Here is a 25,435-nt window from a genome sequence, read left to right on the forward strand (position 1 = left end):
TTGGATGAGTGTGTGTTTGGATGAGTGTGTGTATGGATGAGTGTGTGTTTGGATGAGTGTGTGTTTGGATGAGTGTGTGTTTGGATGAGTGTGTGTATGGATGAGTGTGTGTTTGGATGAGTGTGTGTATGGATGAGTGTGTGTTTGGCGCAGAGGGAGGAGTGTGTGTGTGTGTCTCAACTTGGCTTCATCCACGAGGGTAACCTCAGGTCATGTTATTACCATTAACACACACACACACACACACACACAGGAATCGATGTAGCTTGTGCAGTCTAACTCTCCGCACCCCTGTATATGAGGCAGTCTAACTCTCCGCACCCCTGTATATGAGGCAGTCTAACTCTCCGCACCCCTGTATATGAGGCAGTCTAACTCTCTGCACCCCTGTATATGAGGCAGTCTAACTCTCCGCACCCCTGTATATGAGGCAGTCTAACTCTCTGCACCCCTGTATATGAGGCAGTCTAACTCTCCTCACCCCTGCCACGATGAGACAGCCCCCAGCTACTTCATACTGTATTTCAATATCAAGGTTGAATCACCTAGAGCAAATATGACCTTCGTTTTGTCCTAAAACATAAAAATACGTCCTGAGACACTTTGAAATATGTCTGGTGTCCCTACGGCTGAGCTCAGAGTAGGAGGATTCTGCCAGCGGTGACAACTCTAGTTCTCCCTCCTGAATATGACCCATCCACAACGGTCACCCTGGCCGCTGTAATCCTCTTAACTGCCTGTTTATCGTCGGGGTGATGCCACATAATCCACGCTGGCGTTTTTAAGAGGTGTGACATCCGACGTCTGGGCTTGCTAAATTAGCTCAGTAAAACGAGGCAGATCTAATCCCTCACGCGGGCTTGCATGTCCTGGGAACCCCAGGTCATGGTGAAGGTCACGTGTGTTCATCTTGTGACCCTCCTCCAGGTCTTTTCTCCAGGGGTGTCGCCGTGTTCCGCTGAAGCAGAGCAGGAGGAGCCGACACAGCCTCACCAACGAGCCTCACGGATGTCTCATAACAACAGCAATGTGTTCATTTAGCTGACGCTTATATACAGACCTGGGGGGATTCGAATCAGCAACCTTTCGATCTGCAGTCAGATGCTTTAAACACTGAGCTCTACCTGGCCTACAGGTTTACAGCTCACCAGGTGTCCAGGTGTGAGGGGTGCAGTGTGGCCAAAACAATCTCACCAGAAGTCTCTACTGTCTTTCTGAAATGTCCCTAAAGGTCGTTAAGATTACGTGATGATGTAATATATTGGGTCAACCTTTACATCTGTAGATGTACTAAGTACAATTACAGATCTAACAGCTTCTATAAACATTAGGAACACTAGAACACTAAGGAAGGCAAACGTGACATCCTTCACAAATCAGTAAAAGGCTTTTTGCTGCTGCTTAGCAACAAAACACAAATGGACATTGCCTGGTAAGTACTGGTAGTCACCAGATTGGTCGCTAGATACGATTTTTAGTCGCTAGGGAAGATGGAAAAACAGCTAAATGTAACAACAAAGTTGCTAAAGTGACCTCTTACCTTTGTAAGAGTGTTCTCTGTCTGCGCTAGCGCCGCCCTGGTGGTGGGACTCCTCGGCCAGCCCCAGAGACTGCTCCCTTACGGAGGGGTACCCCAGCACCCCCGAGCACAGCGGCCTCTGCTCCACCTCCTCCTCTCTGCCCTCCTCCTCCGCTGACTCCCTCCTCCCCCTCCTCCCCCTCCTCTCGTTCCTCTCCGTCCGGGAGGGGGTGTGGGAGTGGGGGTACAGCGGCCTCTCCTGCCCCCCCTCACAGCACGCTGTCGTCTCCTCCTTGTTGTGGTTCCCTGGGGGACGGAGGGGAACAGGTGGAACATCACGCCGGGCTGGGGGTGGAACCCTGGCGTCTCTGTTCTACGCTGCCTGGGGACCTCTGCCCACGCAACACCAGCGAGGGAACTATAGAGAGGTGTTGTGCTCTAAATGGTCCCCACTCTCGGACTTGTGTTCTCGCCGCCAGCGTATGCTAACATTGGATGCTCTCCTCCCCCTTCCCCCCCCCTTTTCCCTCCAGTCTCTGAAGTGGAAACTCTGCCTTTCATTTCTGTTCGAATCTTTTCAGTTCACTTGTTCTTTTGAGGAAAGGACAGGGAACTCTAAATCAATTATACATCCAAGCCATCTATATTTTGAAAAACCCAGAGCACAAAAAAAAGTTTCAAACTATCTATTTTCAACTCTTTGTCCTTTCCGGAGAAGGCATACTTTTCGAAAGCCTGTTACCATGGTGACCAATTAGATCTTTTTTTCGTGTGTGAGAATGGGAGCCAAGTCTCTGAGAGTGTCCCAGCCCAGAGAGCTCTTACAGCAGACACCACCTCTCCTCCTCCCCCAGAACACAGGACAGACACCACCTCTCCTCCTCCCCCAGAACACAGGACAGACACCACCTCTCCTCCTCCCCCAGAACACAGGACAGACACCACCTCTCCTCCTCCCCCAGAACACAGGACAGACACCACCTCTCCTCCTCCCCCAGAACACAGGACAGACACCACCTCTCCTCCTCCCCCAGAACACAGGACAGACACCACCTCTCCTCCTCCCCCAGAACACAGGACAGACACCGGCTCCAGGATTCTGCTCGGTGAAGTCTAATTCTCGACGTTCAGAGTCACGACGATATACCGTGACTGTAATGACTGGAAGATGCCTATCCTGGGCAGGATGCAAAAGAGACACTACATCTCACTAAGTCCTTCTTAGTTAAGAGAAGGTTGAATACATTTTCTAAAAGTTCATAAAAATAATGGTGACATTATATAAAGCGATGCTGTCTTGCAATATTCTTAGTCACACTTTAACACACTTTGCTTGTGCAAAGGGCTGGGATGAGCTGGTGTTCCCAGCCCCACTGCCGAGGGTCTTCTCTTGTGGGACTGCCTCCTCCTGCATCCTCCGTCTGAGTCGCTGGTCTTGGGGTGTGTGGTCTGAAGGGAGGAAAGGGGGAGGGGCAGAACCTCAGTTAGCAGGAGCGCTCCGCACAAGACAGGCCTGCAGCTTCCTGGTGATGGTGATGATGTCAGAGGCTTCTCTCATCTGTGCTGCTATGAGGTAGCTCATTACAGTTACTAACATTTAACACACACACACACGTACACACACGCAGATTCACACACACACACTCCCCCCACACAGACTAATCCCCCACCCACACACACCCACATGTTGTTTGAAGCCTAATGGTTCAGCTTACCTTGGCATACTCGTCCCGGAGGTTAAAGGTCAGCTCCAGGTTGTGGAGGAAGTGGTCAGCGAACTCAGGGTACATGTCCAGCACCTCCAGGATCTCCTCTCTCTGGATGGTGTGCAGGTCGCAGTAGCTCAGTGCTCGCACGTCCGCGTTGGCCTTCCCTGGCTTGGCGTACAGGTGGATCATCTCTCCAAAGATGTCGTTCTTCCCTGGAGGAGGGATGGGTGGAGGGAGGGTAGGGAGGGGAAGAGAGGGAGAAGGAGAGAGAGGGGGGAGAGAGAGTGAGGGAGAGATAGAGAGGGGGAGAGAGAGAGTGAGGGAGAGACAGAGAGGGGGAGAGAGAGAGTGAGGGAGAGACAGAGAGGGGGAGAGAGAGAGTGAGGGAGAGACAGAGAGGGGGAGAGAGAGAGTGAGGGAGAGACAGAGAGGGGGAGAGAGAGAGTGAGGGAGAGACAGAGAGGGGGAGAGAGAGAGTGAGGGAGAGAGAGATAGAGAGGGGAAATAAAAAAAACATCCTCATGAATATGTTAATCAGTCAAGGACATGGAGTGCTACAGGAACAGGGATAATTATCCTCCACAACCCTCCCCCTGAGCACTGGAACAAGCACTCACACACCACTCATCTCTTCAAATGTTTTAGACCACCAGGGCAAGAACAAACCGGGATTTACCAGAGGAAGGGATGAAAGGGGAGGAGAGGGATGAGGAGAGGGATGAGAGGGATGAAGATACAGATAGAGCAGAGAGAGAGGAGGAGTGGGAGGGTAAGGAGAGGACAGGACAAGGGAAAGGTAGAGGACGGTAGAGAAACGAGGAAAAAGAGAGGTGAAGAGGGATGGGTAAAAAGAGAGAAATGGAGAGAGGGAAGAGAAGGGAAGAGAAGGAGAGAAGAGAAGGAGAGGAACAAGATTCTCTCTGACTGCATGCAGCCTACATCAGTGAGAAGACAGGTGTCGGCTAACTCTCCATCACCCGGAGAAGGTCAGCAAATAAGAAACCTTCTAATAGAACTCCCTCTCTACCTGTCTCTCCTACTTCTCTTCCTTCCACAGCTTTCTTCTTCTATTCCTGCTCTCCCTCTCTCTCTCCCTTTCCTATTTCTCCTTTTTCTCTCTAAGTTTCTCTTTTATCTATTTACAGTATCTCTCCCTCTCACCTGTATCTCTCTCTCCTCCCCCCCTGTCCTCCCCCGGCCTAGAGAGAGCTGTGTAGAAACCACATAGCTCTCTCCTGCAGCTCTCCCTGGGATCCACCCCACAGACAGTCTGGGACTGTACCATCTACCCCACAGACAGTCTAGGACTGTACCATCTACCCCACAGACAGTCTGGGACTGTACCATCTACCCCACAGACAGTCTAGGACTGTACCATCTACCCCACAGACAGTCTGGGACTGTACCATCTACCCCACAGACAGTCTGGGACTGTACCATCTACCCCACAGATGAGAGGGCTGAGGGGTACATGACAGGGGAGCATCTTAGAAAACACACACATCTGTAGAATCTGCTGAAACACAGTCCTCACCACCTCCACCACCACCATCACCACCATCACCACCACCAAACCCCCCAAGGCTGTTCTTCTGTGTCCGTACCCAGTATGGCCACCACCACGTCATCCTTCAGCACCTCGATGGAGCCGCGTGCCAGGAAATAGAGAGCGGTGAGCACATCTCCACTGTGAACCAGCGTGTCGCCGGGCGGGGAGTGGGTGGTCTTGAACCTCATGGCCAGCGCCCGCAGACAGCCCTTGGTGGCTCCCCGGAAGGCCCTGCAGTCCTGGAGGAGACTCTGGTTGAGGTGGAGGCAGATGTCTGCCTGGAGACACTCTGGGAAGCCCTTCAGCACCTGGGGTGGGGGAGGGGAGGGTGGGGGAGGGGTGGGGGAGGGGTGGAAAGGAGGGAGCAGAGGGTGTGCGTGGGAAGTGGTGGAGGGGGTGGGGTAAGGGGTGGGAGAGGTGGGTGAGGGGTGGAAAGGAGGGAGGGGAGTTTGGGGTGTGAGGGAGGGAGAGGTAGGTGAGGGTGAAAATGGGGTGGGTGAGGGGGAGGGAGGGAGGGGGTACAAGCCGGAGGGGCAGATGAGAAAGAGGTCAGCTGAGGGCTGTGAGAGTGACAGCTGTCGTTAAGGAACATCCATGTGATCTGGGTTTGAGGACACATTAGGAGCTGGGGGAAATCTCATACAGTTGCCATTTGTAGTTGATCCTTCTTCTCAAAACCTTTCTTCTCACGTGCAGCAGAAACTGACTGCATGGTCATGCATTTATATTAAACTGGATGCTTCAGCCAAGGTCACAGGCAGACAGGATAAACAGTTAGTACAACACAGAACAGACTAGGGGGAACATGTAAACATGGTGTTAGTGTTTCAGAGGCTGAGGTGTCTGGATGTCATATAACAACTGTTTCTGTGTTTCCATCAGGATCTAGAAACATGACTTAGTGTAAGTGGTGCTGAATAACAATGTTAGCTCTCCATGACTCACTTCAATATATCTCAAAGTCTTGATGTGTAACTTCAGGCGATTCAAGAGACTTACCCTGAGCTGTGGAGCCATGCGCCTCACTCTGAACACAGAGAGCAGGAGTATCTGCATGTGTTAACGTGCTACAAGCTTGAATGAAAGCGATGGGACAGTGTCTGTTGTGTTACTCAGGTGGCTCTGATGACATCCTGCTGAATACTAACAGATTGTCTCTCTGTGACTGAGAGACAGATCTTAAACTTGAGGAAGGAACCTGGTTTCCAGGGACGATGAGTGTGGAATGTTGTTAACAGCAAACAGAAGGACTGTGTCAGACACCATGACAACGTGACAGAGAGAGGAGGGGGGGAGAAGGGGAGAGAGAGAGGGGGGAGGGAGGGAGAGGGAGAGAGAAAGAGAGAGGAGGGGGAGAGAGAGGGGTAAGAAAGAGAGAGGAGGGTGGAGAGAGAGGGGTGAAAAAGAGAGAGGAGGGGGAGAGAGAGAGGGGGGAGGGAGAGAGTGGGGGGGAGAGAGAAAGAGAGAGGAGGGGGAGAGAGAGGGGTTAGAATGAGAGAGGAGGGGGAGAGAGAGGGGTTAGAAAGAGAGAGGATGGGGAGAGAGAGAGGGGGGAGGGAGAGAGTGGGGGGGAGAGAGAAAGAGAGAGGAGGGGGAGAGAGAGAGAGGGGTTAGAAAGAGAGAGGATGGGGAGAGAGAGAGGGGGGTTAGAAAGAGAGAGGAGGGGGAGAGAGAGAGAGGGGGGAGAGAGAGAGGGGGGGAGAGAGAGAGAGGGGTTAGAAAGAGAGAGAGGGGGGGAGAGAGAGAGGGGGGAGAGAGAGAGGGGGGGGGAGAGAGAGGGGTTAGAAAGAGAGAGAGGGGGGGAGAGAGAGAGGGGGGGAGAGAGAGAGAGGGGTTAGAAAGAGAGAGAGGGGGGGGGAGAGAGGGGGGGGGAGAGAGACAGGGGGGAGAAGCTTCAGAGACACAAACGAAGGCTGACAGAAAAATGCCCTTATCTTCTTTGTTAAGACAAAACCACCTCAAACCGCACGGCAGTTAACAGGAAACTGGACTGAACCGGTTTTCTAGAACAAAGATGCTTTTCTTTGTTCTCTTGTTCTCTTTTTTTTAAAGGAAGAAAAGGGAGATATTTCATGAGAAGATTTGGAAAGGAAAGAGTGAACAACATTTGGCAAGTGCAGGAGCCTTTGCAAAGCGTGAGGCCAGCTCTTCCACGCCAGGCCCCAGCCAGCCCACAGCAATATCCACCCAACCCCACCTCATAGTCGCCCCGCCTCACGTAGGGAAATCATCCTGTTTGAATACTCAGATTTCATGCAAAAACGTCCTTGAGGAGGTCCACATGCGAGTGGGTTTGCTCAGCTGCCAGCCCCAGGCTCCACACCCTTCTCCCTGGCACGCAAACCCAGCAGCCTGCATGGAGGATCCTACTGTCCCTACAGTCACTACGTCTGAAGGACAGCACACTGATTCTCTCAGTGTTCATTTAACACCAGGAGCGGTCATGGCGATGAGAGTGGACCTGTAGGAACGCTCAGAGCAGAACACCATCTCCTGGTGCTACATGAACACGTTCTGTGTGCTGGGCGGTCATAACGTGCAAGAGGACCTTATCTTGCATGTTATGACAGCTCTAGAGGGAAAACATGCCTTTACAATTAAATGCAAGTCCTAGACTACAGACACACGCCCATCCACTGATCACACACACCAGCAGTAGGATATCTCAGCAGGGAACACAGTAAACACACCGCATGTACATGTGAGGGCACACAGCTCAAGTCAAAGTGTTGGTTTAACACAAGGACACTCCTGTCACATGACACAAGACTCCAGTCACATGACACAAGACTCCTGGAGGTAAACTGACACTTTGACATGCTCTACAGGTGAGCCTAGATGGAGGTCTACGGAATGAGCATGTGGTCATGTGATCTGCAAACGTGTGATCATGTGACCTGTGTAACACACACCTCCTGTTCTTACCAGAGTGGCAGGGAGTTCCATGAGATGGAGGGGCAGGCATGGAAGAGACAAGTGGGTTTTAGAAGAACAAAAGGAAAAACCAGTTGGGTAAAAGCCAGTTCTACTGATCTGAAGCTCTGTGTTCAGCACAGCACCTCCAACTTTTATCTTCCAGTCAACCACTAAACACAGACAACCTAAACTTTCACACTTATACAGTCTAACCATGTTAGGTGATTGACCCTGTTACATGTATGACAGCTATTTTTAAGACATTGGACTGTTTTACAAAGAGATGACAGAAAGGGAAAACACAGAAATTGCAAAGCAAAATATTAAATACACAATATCAACACATCGTTATGTCTCATCTTACTAAACTTTCATAAATTGTGTTGTGGAGGACCTAAATCTGAGTCTCATAACTCAAGTATAACTGACTCCTCACACACACACACCCACACACATAACCACCCCCTCTCCCACACCCCCTGCACCCAACACACACACACCCTCACACACACACCCTCACACACACACACACCCTCACACACACACACACCCTCACACACACACCCTCACACACACCCTCACACACACACACACCCTCACACACACACACACCCTCACACACACACCCTCACACACACACACACCCTCACACACACACACACCCTCACACACACACCCTCACACACACACACACCCTCACACACACACACACCCTCACACACACACACACCCTCACACACACACCCTCACACACACACACACCCTCACACACACACACCCTCACACACACACACACCCTCACACACACACACCCTCACACACACACCCTCACACACACACCCTCACACACACACCCTCACACACACACACCCTCACACACACACACCCTCACACACCCCACCCTCACACACCCCACCCTCACACACACACACACCCTCACACACACACACCCTCACACACACACACACCCTCACACACCCCACCCTCACACACCCCACCCTCACACACACACACCCTCACACACACACCCTCACACACACACCCTCACACACACACCCTCACACACACACACACCCTCACACACACACCCTCACACACACACCCTCACACACACACCCTCACACACACACACACCCTCACACACACACCCTCACACACACACCCTCACACACACACCCTCACACACACACACACCCTCACACACACACCCTCACACACACACCCTCACACACACACCCTCACACACACACACACCCTCACACACACACCCTCACACACACACCCTCACACACACACCCTCACACACACACCCTCACACACACACACACCCTCACACACACACCCTCACACACACACCCTCACACACACACCCTCACACACACACACACCCTCACACACACACCCTCACACACACACCCTCACACACACACACACCCTCACACACACACCCTCACACACACACACACATAACCACCCCCTGGACCCAACACACCCCACCCTCACACACACACACACCCTCACACACACACCCTCACACACACACACACCCTCACACACACACCCTCACACACACACACCCTCACACACACACCCTCACACACACACACACCCTCACACACACACCCTCACACACACACCCTCACACACACACACACCCTCACACACACACCCTCACACACACACACACCCTCACACACACACCCTCACACACACACACACCCTCACACACACACCCTCACACACACACACACCCTCACACACACACCCTCACACACACACACACCCTCACACACACACCCTCACACACACACACACCCTCACACACACACCCTCACACACACACACACCCTCACACACACACCCTCACACACACACCCACCCTCACACACACACCCTCACACACACACACACCCTCACACACACACCCTCACACACACACCCTCACACACACACCCTCACACACACACCCTCACACACACACACACCCTCACACACACACCCTCACACACACACCCTCACACACACACCCTCACACACACACCGCCCTCACACACACACCCTCACACACACACCCTCACACACACACCCTCACACACACACCGCCCTCACACACACACCGCCCTCACACACACACCGCCCTCACACACACACCCTCACACACACACCCTCACACACACACCGCCCTCACACACACACCGCCCTCACACACACACCCTCACACACACATTCGTACCATGTTCATGTCGATGCCGTTGGTGTAGGACCAGGCGTGCTTGAAGTACTCCTCCAGGCGCTGGCGGAGGGGGTTGGGGATCTGATGGAAGCGGATGAACTCTCGCACCCGCAGCATCTGGGTGTGGTAGCGCGCCGTGCCCGAGTACAGGCGCTGGATGATGGCCGACACGTTCCCGAAGATGCTGGCGTACATGAGGGCTGGAGGTCAGAGGTTAAAGGTCAGACAGATGACTCAGTACATGAGGGCTGGAGGTCAGAGGTTAAAGGTCAAACAGATGACTCAGTACATGAGGGCTGGAGGACTCAGTACATGAGGGCTGGAGGTCAGAGGTTAAAGGTCAAACAGATGACTCAGTACATGAGGGCTGGAGGTCAGAGGTTAAAGGTCAAACAAATGACTCAGTACATGAGGGCTGGAGGTGGTCAGAGGTTAAAGGTCAAACAGATGACTCAGTACATGAGGGCTGGAGGAGGTCAGAGGTTAAAGGTCAAACAGATGACTCAGTACATGAGGGCTGGAGGTCAGAGGTTAAAGGTCAAACAGATGACTCAGTACATGAGGGCTGGAGGAGGTCAGAGGTTAAAGGTCAAACAGGTGCCTCAGTACATGAGAGTGCATGCATGTGTGTTCTTGTGTGTGTGTGCAAGGTTTTGCTTGTGTGTGTGTGTGTGTAACTCACAGCCGATCAGCATGACGCAGATGGAGAAGATCTTCTCAGAGTTGGTGTTGGGGGAGACGTTCCCGAAGCCCACGCTGGTCAGACTGCTGAAGGTGAAGTACAGCGCTGTCACGTACTTGTCCTTGATGGACGGACCCGACGCCGGGTCGCTGTAGTTGTAGCGCTTCCCGATGGACACGCCCAGGTTGTCCAGCCAGCCAATCTTGTGGTCCAGGTACGGTTTCTCCACATTCCCGATGGCGTACCAGATGCAGGCCAGCCAATGGGCGATGAGCGCGAAGATGCACATGAGCAGCATGAGGACTGCAGCGCCGTACTCAGAGTAGCGGTCCAGCTTCCTGGCCACGCGGACCAATCGGAGGAGACGGGCTGTTTTCAGCAGGCCAATCAGAGTGGTGGTCTGGGGAGGAACGTATAAATGAACAGGGTTCTTATTGGCTGATGCTTGCTTGAAATCTGGACTAGTGCTAATCCACTTCAGAAGTCTGTGAATGGTTTCTCTATTGGGTGGGTAAGTGTTATAATCAATCCCAGCTAAGGTCAGTTAGTCACAGTGAGGAGAGTGCCACATGAGTGGCTTGTGACATTTCTGAGAAATGGTTTCCTCTCAAACTCATCAATCAGGGCTGCAAAGCACCCTGAACCCAGATCCAGAGAGACCGGCCTGCCTGGACACTGAACCCAGACCCATCCCTCACAACCAGAAACATCCCTCACAACCAAAAACATCCCTCACATCCAGAAACATCCCTCACAACCAAAAACATCCCTCACATCCAGAAACATCCCTCACAACCAGAAACATCCCTCACAACCACAACCTCCTCAGTTCCGTTGTAAACAATCCTAAACCGCCCCTCCCCGCCCCTCCCCGCCCCTCCCCTCCCAGCCTCTCCCCGCCCCTCCCAGCCCCTCCCAGCCCCTCCCAGCCCCTCCCCTCCCCTCCCAGCCCCTCCCAGCCCCTCCCCGCCCCTCCCAGCCCCGCCCCTCCTCCCACACAGCGCTGTGGAGACGTAGAAGAGGAGGATCACTAGCTCCCGGCGCCTCCGTGTCGCCTCCCTCTGTCACCAGGAGCACGAGAGAGAGGAAAGTTCACATCCTGTCCCCATTAACTATTACAGTAATATCCTGAGGGAAATCATTACCACCTCCTCCCGTAACAACAGCAATGAGATACATGTTGCTCCTGGATGTGAGTCTTGTTTACAGAGAAGCTGCTCATTACCCTGCTATCTGTAAACCGGACAAGTGTCTGTTCCTGGTGTATGAGACAGGGCTGATTCATGAGATGATGCTTACCTCCCTGACGTGTGCTCACAGGAAATGTGTTTCCTGTTAGGAGCTCAGAGTAACAGAACGGTGATGGCTTTATTATAAACATCTCCTCCACTAAGGCACCACTTATTCTGCAGGCAAGCTTACCGGCTGGAAACTCACCTGTTTATTCAATCCCATTCAAACCTATTTAATCCAATTCAACTCAAGCTCAGTTCAGCTCAAGATCGGTTTGAATCCATTTAGTCCAGCCCCATTCAGGTCCTGTCCATTCTAATTCCATCTAACACGCAAGTTGTCCTACAGGGGAATTAATAACACCTTGTTCATGAAATGCGTCATGACTCATATATTTGGGGGCCCCTCGGTGACGCTGTATATATATAATATATATATATACAGCATTTGAAATATGAACATGAAATATGAGCACATGAAATATACATATTTCATGTGCTCTTGGGGGCACGATGATGACGATCACAATGTGATCACGATAAGATTACAGTATGATCACAATATGATCACGATATGATCACGATAGGATCACAGTATAATCACGATATGATCATGATATGATCACAGTATGATCACGATATGATCACGATATGATCACGATATGATCACAATCTCTCTCTCCTCTCTGTTTCAGTCTCTGCCCACATCTCTGTTCTACATCTTCACTCTTACCATGTCCTCCCCCTTTGTCTCTCTCTCTGTTTCTCTCTCTCTCTCTCAAAAGACAAAAAAGTCTGAAAAACAAAGTCTTGGGATACATGTGTGTAGATATTCACTCAGCCCCTCAAATAAAAATCTTTTAAATTATAGGTAATGTTAGTAAGTATAAATTAAATGACCTGAGATGTGTTTTTTATGTGTTTGTCTCGGTTGCATGGGATTGTTTTTCCAGTTATCTGCTTGTTTGCTCCAACCAAATTTCCCTCAGGAAATTGATTAAGATCAACTGTTTGTAAACGTATTCCCAGGAACCCAGAGACGCGTTTGTTCTCCTCCAGGGAAGGTGAGATGATGTTTCTAGAGGAGGAGTTCCTCCAGAGACCAGGGATGTCCTCATGCAGGCCTGTAGGTCTGCATCCTAACAAGGAGAATGCTGTCCTTAAGTACCAAAGGAGTCTCGAGTTCAGGGTCTCCTACGCTGTTCCTGGAGAGCTACCTGCCTGTAGGTTTCGCTCCAACACTAATCTAGCACCCCTGGCCCTAATAAGCTAGCAGCTCATTCACACCCGTTGTCCCCGGGGCCAGTTAACCTGGACAAGGTCATGACAACGTCCGGGTTGTGACTCACCTCGTCCGATCCCGAGCCGAAGATCAGCAGGTCGAAGGGGATGGCGGCCACCATGTCGATGAGGAACCAGCCCTTGAAGTAGTGGATGGCGATCTTGGCAGGGTGGCTGACCACTTCCTCGTTCACGTTGACGTAGGTGGTCCTGAAGTTGATGAGGATGTCCACGATGAACATGATGTCCACCATGAGGTCCACCACGTTGAGCGGGGAGCAGGAATAGCCGCACTCGCGCCGTTTATGCTCCTCGCGGTCGTTGAGGAGGAAGGCGGCGGAGTAGGGCGTCAGGATGGCCGTGTAGATTACCAGCAGCAGGATGAGCCAGTCCCACACCGCCTTGAAGGGGCTGTAGTGGAGGATGGTGAACCGGTCCATGCGTGGCGTCTGGAGCTTGTACTCGGGTAGGACGTCAGCTCCCAGAGACAACACCTGCGGGAGGGAGAGGAGGAGGAGGAGGAGGAGGAGGAGGAGGGAGAGGAGGGAGAAGAGGAGGAGGAGGAGGAGGGAGAGGAGGGAGAGGAGGAGGAGGAAGAGGAGGAGGAGGAAGGAAAGGAGGAGGAAGAGAGTTCATGAGAACACATAGAAGCTTTCCTTATTTGGTCAAGCTCAGCAGTTAGAGAATGTGACTGCAGATCAAGAGGTCGCAGGTTCGAACCCCCCTGTATTGCACGTTGGATAGAAACATCTGCTGAATGGACACATTATTATTAATCAACCAGTCCAGTGTAGAGAGTCTGGTCCAGACAGCTCTATTTAGAGCTCAACAACAATCCTAAATGTCCTCCATGGGGAATCTTTCGCTGTTTCATCACGTGAAGTTTAAGGTTAATGTAAAACAACTATGCAAATGAGATGCATTCCACAATAACTTCAGCATGATAACTGAAATATCTCAAAGCCCTCAGTGTAGAGAAACCTCGGGAGAGTGGCATCAAGTAAAGGTCAGGATCGACGCCAGTCTCAGTTTGGTTAATAACTCCTCTGGGGGGTGTACAGAGTCCAGGAGAGAGCTGGTGCATCACCCCCCGCTGTCAACCGCTCCACACGTGTTACATACTACATACTACACACTACATACAATGCACTACATACTACATACTACACACTACAATATACTACATACTAGATGCTACTTCATAGACACTACACACAAGATACTACATAATAGATACTACATATTATATACTACAAATACAACAGTATGTACTAGATACTACATTCTATTGACTACATACTACCTATGGGTACATCGTTCCTCAAGGAAGTCAGGGGTGTTTATGTGTTTGCGTTACTGCCCGTGTTTGTAAGTCCATATTATTCCCAGTTTAAATTGTCCTTTTAGGGAATTAACAAAAAAGGAAATCTCTTTTGAAGAACAGGCCTGTGCATTAATAACCTGGCTTCCAGTTTAGTGAAGATCCCTGGGAAACTTTTAACATCAATATTACTGCAGGACCATCACCCTGGATCCACGACACAGAGGTCATTATCGCTGTGGGAGCTGGATATATATCCATTCATCTGGCTCGAACTCCTCAACAGCAGGGAATTTCTGGCTGGTGCTCTTATGACTGGAGAGAAAGGGAGATAGAGGTGGGAGAGGGGGCGGGAGAGAGAGAGGAGGGAATGAGAGCGAGAGAGGGGGGGGAAAGAGAGGGATAGGGAGAGAGAGGGATAGAGGGTTAGAGAGAGGGGGAGATAGAGGGAGAGGGGTAGAGAAGATGAGAGAGAAAGAGCGAGAGAGAGAGAGAAAGGGGGAGGAGAGAGAGAGTGGGAGAGAGTGGGAGAGAGTGGGAGAGAGTGGGAGAGAGAGAGAGAGGGGGAGGGAGAGAGTGGGAGAGAGAGACAGGTAGAGTGCCTCGCTCGCCCCAAGGGCAGACAGGCAATTAATGCCGCGCTCAGAGTTAAACAGGAGGCAAAGATGAAACCTCCAGTTCCTCCTCCGTCTCCACGCCAACACCAGACCCACCCAGGGATCACCACGGTAACCTGACGTGTTTGAGGAGGTGTGTGTGGGGGAGACGGGAGACGGGAGGTTAAGTGTTGATAATACATTTAGTTAGACCCCCCCGTCCCCCTGTGGGTGGGGTAAGGGGGGGGGGGTCACACACTGAGCCCTTCCAATATATCCTGGCCTTTAAAGTAAACCAAGAAAAAGGCAGAAAGAGAAGGAGAAATAAAATGAGTTTTGAATTATTTATGTGTCTAAACATCATGTGGCCTTTATTAAAGGTCCCAGCAATTAGTAAGGCAATCATGAAGTCCCTTCAACAAGACAGATGCTGTAGGTGCTGGAATATGGGATATCCATCCTTGCATCTCAATCTTGTCTTGTGCATGAGTGATGCTAATAGGTTTGTACCTGACTCCATGTTCTGGACAGTCAGACTGATCCTAATTTAAAACCATAGCTTCCTGTTCCAGCTAGCACACAGCTATCTTAGCACACAGCTAGCTCTGGGTCTGACACAGTACACAGCCAGGGAGATGATATAAACAGCCTCTGTACCCCCCCCCCCCCCCCTCCTCATCGCTCAGCAGTATGGGTAAATTATAACTGAGCCTGCTGGGAAGGCAGGAGGGAATCGGTTGGCACAACGACAGCTCGGCTGGGCGAGTCTCTCCCCCAATCTGTGTCTAAATAAATGATCCGCCTTCATTATTTAAGGTGGCCAGTGAAGCTAGCTAGCTAGCTCTCCGGCTTCATGCAAACAAATACTCCTCAAGGACAACGCAAGGCTGACTTAGTTTAAGTGGAATTGAGTGTTTATATTCTCATTAGGAAGTGAATGAAGTTCTAAGTAAAGCCTCACAGTGAAACACATTCATATATTACTGTTATGTGACCGACGACATTGATAGTATGTTATGATCACTTAATTACTTAACTGCTACGTCTTTAATGGGTGTTGATGGTGGTTAGCTGGTTACCCCATCCCTTCAAAGGTAACTAAACAAGAACCAAGCTATTTAACTAAGCCTGACTAGAACAATAAGAGCTATTTAACTAAGCCTGACTAGAACAATAAGAGCTATTTAACTAAGCCTGACTAGAACTATAAGAGCTATTTAACTAAGCCTGACTAGAACTATAAGAGCTATTTAACTAAGCCTGACTAGAACAATAAGCTGCTGTTCTACATTCAGAGAGTTGTCTGCTTAGTGACTGAAGTGGCTGTTTGAATAAAACATCTTTGGTCTCCAATGCAGAGTGGCGACGGCAGGGTCTGTGGAGGCAGGGTCTGTGGAGGCAGGGTCTGTGGAGGCAGGGTTTGTGGAGGCAGGGTTTGTGGAGGCAGGGTTTGTGGAGGCAGGGTTTGTGGAGGCAGGGTTTGTGGAGGCAGGGTCTGTGGAGGCAGGGTCTGTGGAGGCAGGGTTTGTGGAGGCAGGGTCTGTGGAGGCAGGGTTTGTGGAGGCAGGGTTTGTGGAGGCAGGGTCTGTGGAGGCAGGGTTTGTGGAGGCAGGGTTTGTGGAGGCAGGGTCTGTGGAGGCAGGGTCTGTGGAGGCAGGGTTTGTGGAGGCAGGGTCTGTGGAGGCAGGGTTTGTGGAGGCAGGGTCTGTGGAGGTCAGCTGTGTGTGAATGTGAATGTTTTCATCTGATCAGGTCCTCAACTACAAAGGAACCAGTTGGTCTCTAGACATCTGCTGGTCCTGGGTGAACGTGAGAGGGTTGAGGCTATTGACACACACACACACACATCACTGTACACACTGTACACACACACCCCCGGAGCAGGGCGGTCTGGGGGAGGGGGCATGATGGAGGAAGGGGAGAGGCAGCGGTGACCTCCAGAGAGACAGCTGTGACCTTCAGGGTAATCTGAGAGAGGGGAGGGTGTGGGGTGAGGGAGAGGAGGAGGGGAAGGAGGATGGAGAGTTTGAGGGAGGAGAGGGGAGGGTGTGAGAGAGGTGAGGGAGGGGGAGGGTGTGAGACAGGTGAGGGAGGGGAGGGTGTGAGAGAGGTGAGGGGGGGTGTGAGACAGGTGAGGGAGGGGAGGGTGTGAGAGAGGTGAGGGAGGGTGTGAGACAGGTGAGGGAGGGGAGGGTGTGAGAGAGGTGAGGGAGGGGAGGGTGTGAGAGAGGTGAGGGAGGGGAGGGTGTGAGAGAGGTGAGGGAGGGTGTGAGACAGGTGAGGGAGGGGAGGGTGTGAGAGAGGTGAGGGAGGGTGTGAGACAGGTGAGGGAGGGGAGGGTGTGAGAGAGGTGAGGGAGGGTGTGAGACAGGTGAGGGAGGGGAGGGTGTGAGAGAGGTGAGGGAGGGTGTGAGACAGGTGAGGGAGGGGAGGGTGTGAGAGAGGTGAGGGAGGGTGTGAGACAGGTGAGGGAGGGGAGGGTGTGAGAGAGGTGAGGGAGGGTGTGAGACAGGTGAGGGAGGGGAGGGTGTGAGAGAGGTGAGGTTCTCACCTGTGTCACCTTGTCGGTGACGTTGTGCGTGCGGTCTTTGACCTTGGGGGCGATGATGGTTTTCTCGGACGTGGGGGACGAGGGGCACTTCCTGTCGTTGTTCTCTGAGAAGTTGAGGGTGATGAGGGGGATCTTGTTGATGGTGCTGTACTTGCTGAGGTTGGAGTCGGAGGTGGAGCCCAGCAGACTGGATCTGATCTGGTTGAAGGGACCTGAGGAGGTCACACACACGCACACACACACGCACACACACACGCACACACGCACACACGCACACACGCACACACACACACACACATACACACACACACACACATACAACTACAGAACTGCTCGATGTCTGTTTAATCTTTCAATCAATCCATCCATTCATTAATGGATTGATGATTACTGCTGACGGATCAAGACCCTATTGGAGCATTGGTCCAGCAGCAGGGCTGGACTGTGCTGTGCAGTACTATACTGTCCTGTCCTGTGTGACGCAGGAAGGTTCTGGCACTGGTCCAGTCTGCCCAGAGGACCTCTGGCTGCAGCAGAGCAGACCAGCTGCAGAACCACAGACCAGCTGGGAGCTTCCCGGTCTGCTGTGGGGGGGGGGGGGGGGGGGAGTGTGTGCGTGTAAGCATGTGTGAGAGAGTGTGTGTGTACGACTGTGATTGTATGAATGTGTGTAGTAAAGTGTGTGAGTGAGTGTGTGTGTGAGCGTGTGTGTAGGTGTGTGTGTGTTGTGAGGTGTGAGGAGATGATGTTCTGGGAGCAAATCGATTGCTGGAACAAAAACAAAAACCAAGTACGAGACCAAACACTACTGCACCACCAATGCTGTGAAACACCAAACTAACACAATGTTCCTCTGAACTTCTTATCACAAGCAATATTAGTGAATGGTTATGTTATTTCACCCATAAAACATTCCGAATATATCAGTTATTTCACCAGGCGGTCCATGCATTTTAATATCACAATTCAAAGACTCACTTCAGCATAACTAAGAGTTAATGATTTCCGATGAAGAAAAGTCTTTTTTCATCTGTGCTTTACTGTGCTGAATGTGCTGCTCACAAACAGTGACTCAGGCCTTAGACGCCAACGTGACACGGTAACCAAACAACACCATCTCACACATTGTCACACACGACGCAACAGGAGGGAAAACTGTCAGACAGAGGACGGTGGATTCAGCCCTGACGAGAACTTAACCCCTCCTAAATCTCTTTTCACCAAATAGCCTCACGTAACTTCTAAAAAACAACCTTTATTTAACCAGTAAGGGATCACTGAGATTTGAAATCTCTTTGGCGAGAGCATCCTGTCATTATGCTTTTACGACAACAACCTACGCTGGCAGTCTAGTCACCATGACGAACACAGAAGTGAAGGGCCAATCAGGACAGGACAGAGAGCGATGGCATGCACAAGGTGATGGCATGCTACGGCGCTACACAACAGTTTGTGGTCAGACAGAAACAAATAGGGAAAGCTCAAGCCATACCCCCAGCCATCCAGGAACGAGAAACTAGCGAATCAGGAGAGAGAGAGAAGGTAAACAGGAAGTGGAGAGAGGAAGTGGAATTATGCGGGAAGGTCAAATGTCAAATCAAGATCTACAAATGCACCTTAGACCTACAACAGTTCCCTTGGCGTCTACTTTAGCACACACTGTTGAAACGGTCGCTGTGGGAAGGTTGTGTGAGGAAGGCTGCAGTGGAGTGTTTCACCTCAGAGAGCCAATATGAGGAGCATCAAATGTTTTCTCTTTAGGGTGAATAAAGCTATTTCACTCTGTTGCGTTGTGTTAGTGTCTTCCAGGGGGCGTAATGTAACGTGACATGGAATGAGGTGATGTTTACGTTCGGATGACGACTTAAATATTACACAGAGGGGGGGGGGGGTCATGCTCCAACATACAGTCTCCTGTGGGGGGGCGGTGGGGGAGGAGAGAAGGGCTGGTTATCCAGCCTGGAGAACCCTGAACGCTTCACACCAGAATCCCCCCCACCCTGCACCCCCCACCCTGCACCCCACCTCCTGCACCCCACCTCCTGCGCCCCGTGTGAGAGAGGCGGAGCCGTGACTGTCGTTCCCTCCAGAGATGAGCAGGGAAGTTGTACTAAATGGAAGGGAGGATGAGGGTGTTCGAGAGGCTGGAAACAGCCTGTGTCATGCAGGAGGCAGGAGAGATGGCTCTGGGGGTGTGAGGGGGGGGGGGCACGGGGTGGGGCACGGGGTGGGGGGGGGGGCACGGGGTGGGGGGGGTGACTCAGGCCCCGCCGGCATTAGCATTCCCAGAAGCATTCCCAACACACAAGGTGGATACTGGCCCTAGCTAGCGCGCATGCTGACACTGGTTTGTGGGGGTGTGGGCGTGCTACTTCTGTGTGTGTGCATGTGTGTGTGTGTGTGTGTATGTGTGTGTATGTGTGTGTGCGTGTGTGTGTGCGTGTGTGTGTGTGCGTGTGGGCGTGCGTGAACATGCAGCAGGCTGGGTGGTGTTCAGCACAGCTGGGACAGGCCACATCCAACACTCAATAGAACTTTTGATTTGACCGTACCTTTGATATTGCGACCATTGTCTGTCAGACGGGCAATGCGGTGTGGAGGGAGAGAGAAAGAGAGGGGGGAAGGGGAGGAGGAGAGGGCGAGGAGGAGGGGAGAGGAGGAGGGGGGAGGGGGAGAGGGAGGAGGAGAGGGAGGAGGAGGGGAGAGGAGGAGGGGGGAGGGGGAGAGGGAGGAGGAGAGGGAGGAGGAGGGGAGAGGAGGAGGGGGGAGGGGGAGAGGGAGGAGGAGAGGGAGGAGGAGGGGAGAGGAGGAGGGGGGAGGGGGAGAGGGAGGAGGAGAGGGAGGAGGAGGGGAGAGGAGGAGGGGGGAGGGGGAGAGGGAGGAGGAGAGGGAGGGGGACATCAGGAACACTGCACTAGTCAGGAGATATTCAGGTGGAGGGACAGACTGGCTGGTTGCATCTGTAGATAGACCTGGGGCTTTACACACACACACACATACCCCCACACACACACACAGACACACACACACAGAAGTAGCACACGCACACTCCCATTCAGCGCCTTGAGAGAAGGTGCAAAGTGCTTCACTTTGTGGCTGACTCAGAGAGGCTCCCTGTGGTGAGAGGGGCGGGGTTAAGGCTGGATGACACGCCCCCTGGCCCATTTCTACCAATCCAAGGTGACTTCTTGGCCATCCTAAAACTATCCACACCCTGCGTGTCCCTGGATGAGCTGTGAGTGGTGTGTCTGTGATGGAGAGAGAGTGTGTGAGGGGGTTATGTGGTCTGTGTGTGTGTGTGTCTGTGTTACGTGGTGGAGAGCTAGCTACCTTCGCTGGCATGGCGGTCCCTGAAGAGCATCCTGGAGTGGGAGCTCAGGGCCTCCATGTCCTGGGTGGAGGATGCCCTCCGGACGCTCCCCAGGCTCTCCCTGGAGGCCGCGGGGGTGAGGCCGGGGGAGGCTGGGGGCGGGGGGGGCGTGGGAGCAGGGTACAGCCTGTCCCAAGGTCCCTTGGGGGAGGAGTGGTCCAGGGGGCCAGAGAGGGGGGTGGAGCAGTGGCTGGGGGCGATGAGGGCGCGGGTGTCATTGGCGTAGGAAGGGCTGCAGCTCTCCCGTGTGGGCAGCTGGTAGTCACGGGTTACCACGGACTCATCGCTGCGGCGGGGGGAGTCGCTGCGGCGGGGGGAGTCGATGGTGACGGCATCAGGGTCCTCCTGGGGGAGAGACTGCTTGCTGACGCCCAGGAGGTGCAGGGAGGGGAAGCGAAACCGGAAGAAACGGCCTTTCCCTGAGGGAGAGAGAGACAGGGAGGGAGGGAGGGAGGGGGAGAGAGACAGGGGCAGAAGGAGGGGGACAGCGAGAGAGGGAGGGGGGAGAGGGAGGGGGAGGGAGGGAGGGAGAATGACAGAGAGAAAGAAATAAACAAAGAGAGAGTTGATCTGGTTGCAATCACTGTTAGTCAATGTTGTCCTGTTTATTACAGTGTGCTGTGGAGTGTTTTCAGAAATAGCACTGAGGTAGTCTGAACAGAAACACTGAGATGGTCTGAACAGAAACACTGAGGTAGTCTGAACAGAAACACTGAGATAGTCTGAACAGAAACACTGAGGTAGCCTGAACAGAAACACTGAGGTAGTCTGAACAGAAACACTGAGATAGTCTGAACAGAAACACTGAGGTAGTCTGAACAGAAACACTGAGATAGTCTGAACAGAAACACTGAGGTAGTCTGAACAGAAACACTGAGATAGTCTGAACAGAAACACTGCAAGCATATTTCTGGACAGGCAGGTTATTCTGACAATCCTCTTCTTGGCACATGAATATGATTTTCATGAGCTGAGACAGGTGATTCACACAGCATCACGAGGATCCTCGCTGCGTTTCTCCGGGAACATTCGGACTGGCGTAGCCTGTGCTAACCTTGTTTCATCACCTCATACTTTGTTTGTAATAAAAACAGCTTTCAGTTTCCCCTCAGCTTTCTCCCCGGTGTCGGGCGTTTAGCGTGTACACTGTTGAAACACGCCAGGCCAGAGTTATTTTAATACACGACCGAGATGGAAATATATGTTCCAACGGCAAGTCATTAGTCCTCATCTAACGTCAATTATTGAGTGGACGTCCAGTGGCAGAAACGCACTGTCCCAGGATGAAAGACTGGGGGAGGGCAGTTTGATGAGGATGCATAGCTCACAGAGTCACTGTAGCTGTGGAGTGATCCTCATGAGGGCGTTTACACACACACACACACACACACACACAGATCACATACACACACAAACAGAAGGACTCATTCATCCAGTGAGTGAAATGATGAGGTAGAGAGAGAGGATGAGGAGGTAGAGAGAGAGGATGAGGAGGTAGAGAGAGAGGATGAGGTAGAGAGAGAGGATGAGGTAGAGAGAGAGGATGATGAGGTAGAGAGAGAGGATGAGGAGGTAGAGAGAGAGGATGATTAGGTGGAGAGAGAGGATGATGAGGTGGAGAGAGAGGATGATGAGGTAGAGAGAGAGGATGAGGAGGTAGAGAGAGAGGATGATTAGGTGCAGAGAGAGGATGATGAGGTGGAGAGAGAGGATGATGAGGTAGAGAGAGAGGATGATGAGGTAGAGAGAGAGGATGATGAGGTGGAGAGAGAGGATGATGAGGTAGAGAGAGAGGATGATGAGGTGGAGAGAGAGGATGATGAGGTAGAGAGAGAGGATGATGAGGTAGAGAGAGAGGATGATGAGGTAGAGAGAGAGGATGAGGAGGTAGAGAGAGAGGATGATGAGGTAGAGAGAGAGGATGATGAGGTAGAGAGAGGATGATGAGGTGGAGAGAGAGGATGAGGAGGTAGAGAGAGAGGATGATGAGGTAGAGAGAGAGGATGATGAGGTAGAGAGAGGATGATGAGGTGGAGAGAGAGGATGAGGAGGTAGAGAGAGAGGATGATGAGGTAGAGAGAGAGGATGATGAGGTAGAGAGAGAGGATGAGGTAGAGAGAGAGGATGAGGAGGTAGAGAGAGAGGATGATGAGGTGGAGAGTAAGAGAGGCCGTATAGGCCATAATTCATACTTGATCTCACATACACGCCATGACCTCACATATATACCATTATACTCTCACATATATACCATTATACTCTCACATATGTACCATTATACTCTCACATATATACCATTATACTCTCACATATACACCATTATACTCTTGCACTTAAACTGGCATACTCTCTTACACACACAAAAATACCCTCTTATATGCACCATCATACTAAAGTATGACAATATATGTAAGAGACAAATAGTATGTGTGAAACAGAATGTTAGTATATGTACGAGAATAACAGGATGTGTAAGAGAGAATACTTGTCTATGTAAGAGAGAATACTTGTCTATGTGAGAGAGAATACTTGTCTATGTGAGAGAGAATACTTGTCTATGTGAGAGAGAATACTTGTCTATGTGAGAGAGAATACTTGTCTATGTGAGAGAGAATACTTGTCTTTGTGAGAGAGAATACTTGCCTGTATGAGAGAGAATACTTGTCTTTGTGAGAGAGAATACTTGTCTATGTGAGAGAGAATACTTGTCTATGTGAGAGAGAATACTTGTCTTTGTGAGAGAGAATACTTGTCTTTGTGAGAGAGAATACTTGTCTATATGAGAGAGAATACTTGTCTATGTGAGAGAGTTTGATTGAAACGGAAGGCAGTTTGATTGAAAAGGAAGTAGTACTGAATTCTCAGTTCCTGATTGGCTTACACATGAAGAAGGATTTGGGGTAGATGTAGCTAACGCCCACCTTCACTATCAAGACGAGACTGAGTGACATGACAAGATGGATTCATTAATAACATTTTGCATACTCCAAATCCTGCGGCATCATTGTCAGAAATGTTGTATCAAAGACAACAGCCATACACGGGGGCTGTTTCTAACGCTAACGTTGACAATGAAATGCGCCGGCTCTTCAGACCTGGATCAGGTGCATCAAGGAGTGCCAGCAGCCCTCTGTCAGGAGCTAGTCTTAATGCCAGCCAAGTGATGGCGCAATCCCAATATCAAACTCCTGACAGAGTGCTACTGCCGCTCCGTGGTGCACCTGATCCAGGTCTGAAGAGCCGGCGCAGGTCATCGTTAGCGTTAGAAATAGCCACTGTGGATGGCTGTTGTCTTTGATTCCAACATTTCTGACAACGATTCAAGCAAATCCACTAAAAAACTCAAATGTAGAATTCCATAGTTGTTAAGGAAGCTATACCGACCCCCACTACCTGAGTCAAAAGTCCTAGATCAGTTTTTCAATTGATGAAACAAATTATCATTTAAATTAAAGCCAATGCCTTTGTGAATACCGTCCCGTGGCACTGGGGTTTTAACCGTTGACGTCTTTAAGTAGCCGAGTGGTCTTTACACCCTTGGCTACTAACCTAAACTTCAATGCCACAACCTGAACTTGATGTCAATCTGTTCACAAAATTTTCCAGTTGGGACTTTTAAGATCCTATTTGAGTGTAGGCCCCTATGCCCGATGAGTGCCCGCACCCATTCACTGCAACGAAATAGCTTCATGGATCCGATTCGGAATCTGAGCTTAGAGACGCTTGACAAAAAAAATTGTTTGAGGTGTGGTGCGTTTTGGAATTGTTAATGTGATGTGTTCCCATCGTATTTAAGACGAAATAGTTTACAAAGAAGAGGTTTGTTAATGTGACTGTATACATATCTCACTCATACTGGCTAATCAGCTAACATGTTAAAGTAGCCTAGTCTACATCCAAAGTCGCTGTCGTGAAACTAGCCCTAACCCTCACAAAAAGCTTTGAGGTAAAATTAAAAACCTTTAAAAACGTCTACATTTAGCAAATATTATTGTGCACAAGTATTTTAGTATAGTTAATATGTAATTTAATTCCATAATTTCCCCAGGAATAACTTTAAAAACGTATTTCAGGAACGGGTCTGTCCTCCCTACAATAACGCCGCAGCATTTGGAGTATTTAAAATGTTATTAATGAGTCCAATGGCTTCATTAAGCCGCCCACTCTCTGCCATCTTGTCATGTCACTAAGTCTCGTCTTGATAGGGAAGGTGGTTGTTAGCTACATCTACCCCAAATCCTTCTTCTTCATGTGTAAGCCAATCAGGAACTGAGAATTCAGTACTACTTCCTTTTCAATCAAACTGCCTTCCGTTTGAAACAAACTCTCTCACATAGACAAGTATTCTTTCTCATATAGACAAGTATTCTCCCTCACATAGACAAGTATACTCTCTCACATAGACAAGTATTCTCCCTCACATAGACAAGTATTCTCTCTCACATAGACAAGTATTCTCTCTCACATAGACAAGTA

The 25,435-nt window shown here is 50.9% G+C and overlaps 1 protein-coding gene across 5 annotated transcripts in view; it reads right to left on the bottom strand.

The window, feature by feature from the left end:
• kcnh7 (potassium channel, voltage gated eag related subfamily H, member 7) overlaps positions 1 to 25,435 on the bottom strand; it is a 55,317-nt gene that overhangs the window by 7,798 nt on the left and 22,084 nt on the right. The window contains exons 4-14 of one of the 5 annotated variants that reach the window (XM_062447353.1): positions 20,920 to 21,378; positions 20,142 to 20,162; positions 19,082 to 19,105; positions 17,590 to 17,801; positions 13,190 to 13,615; positions 10,609 to 11,008; positions 9,927 to 10,126; positions 4,833 to 5,085; positions 3,235 to 3,440; positions 2,848 to 2,968; positions 1,541 to 1,825 (exon numbers count right to left, since the gene is read on the bottom strand). In XM_062447353.1, coding sequence (XP_062303337.1) covers positions 1,541 to 1,825; positions 2,848 to 2,968; positions 3,235 to 3,440; positions 4,833 to 5,085; positions 9,927 to 10,126; positions 10,609 to 11,008; positions 13,190 to 13,615; positions 17,590 to 17,801; positions 19,082 to 19,105; positions 20,142 to 20,162; positions 20,920 to 21,378 — 2,607 coding nt within the window. Of the gene's footprint in view, positions 1 to 1,540; positions 1,826 to 2,847; positions 2,969 to 3,234; positions 3,441 to 4,832; positions 5,086 to 9,914; positions 10,127 to 10,608; positions 11,009 to 13,189; positions 13,616 to 17,589; positions 17,802 to 19,081; positions 19,106 to 20,141; positions 20,163 to 20,919; positions 21,379 to 25,435 lie in introns of all 5 variants that reach the window. The other 4 variants (XM_062447352.1, XM_062447354.1, XM_062447356.1 and 1 more) reach the window with 4 other exon arrangements.

Source organism: Osmerus eperlanus, chromosome 21 (genome assembly GCF_963692335.1).
Source record: "Osmerus eperlanus chromosome 21, fOsmEpe2.1, whole genome shotgun sequence".
Lineage (NCBI taxonomy): Eukaryota > Metazoa > Chordata > Actinopteri > Osmeriformes > Osmeridae > Osmerus > Osmerus eperlanus.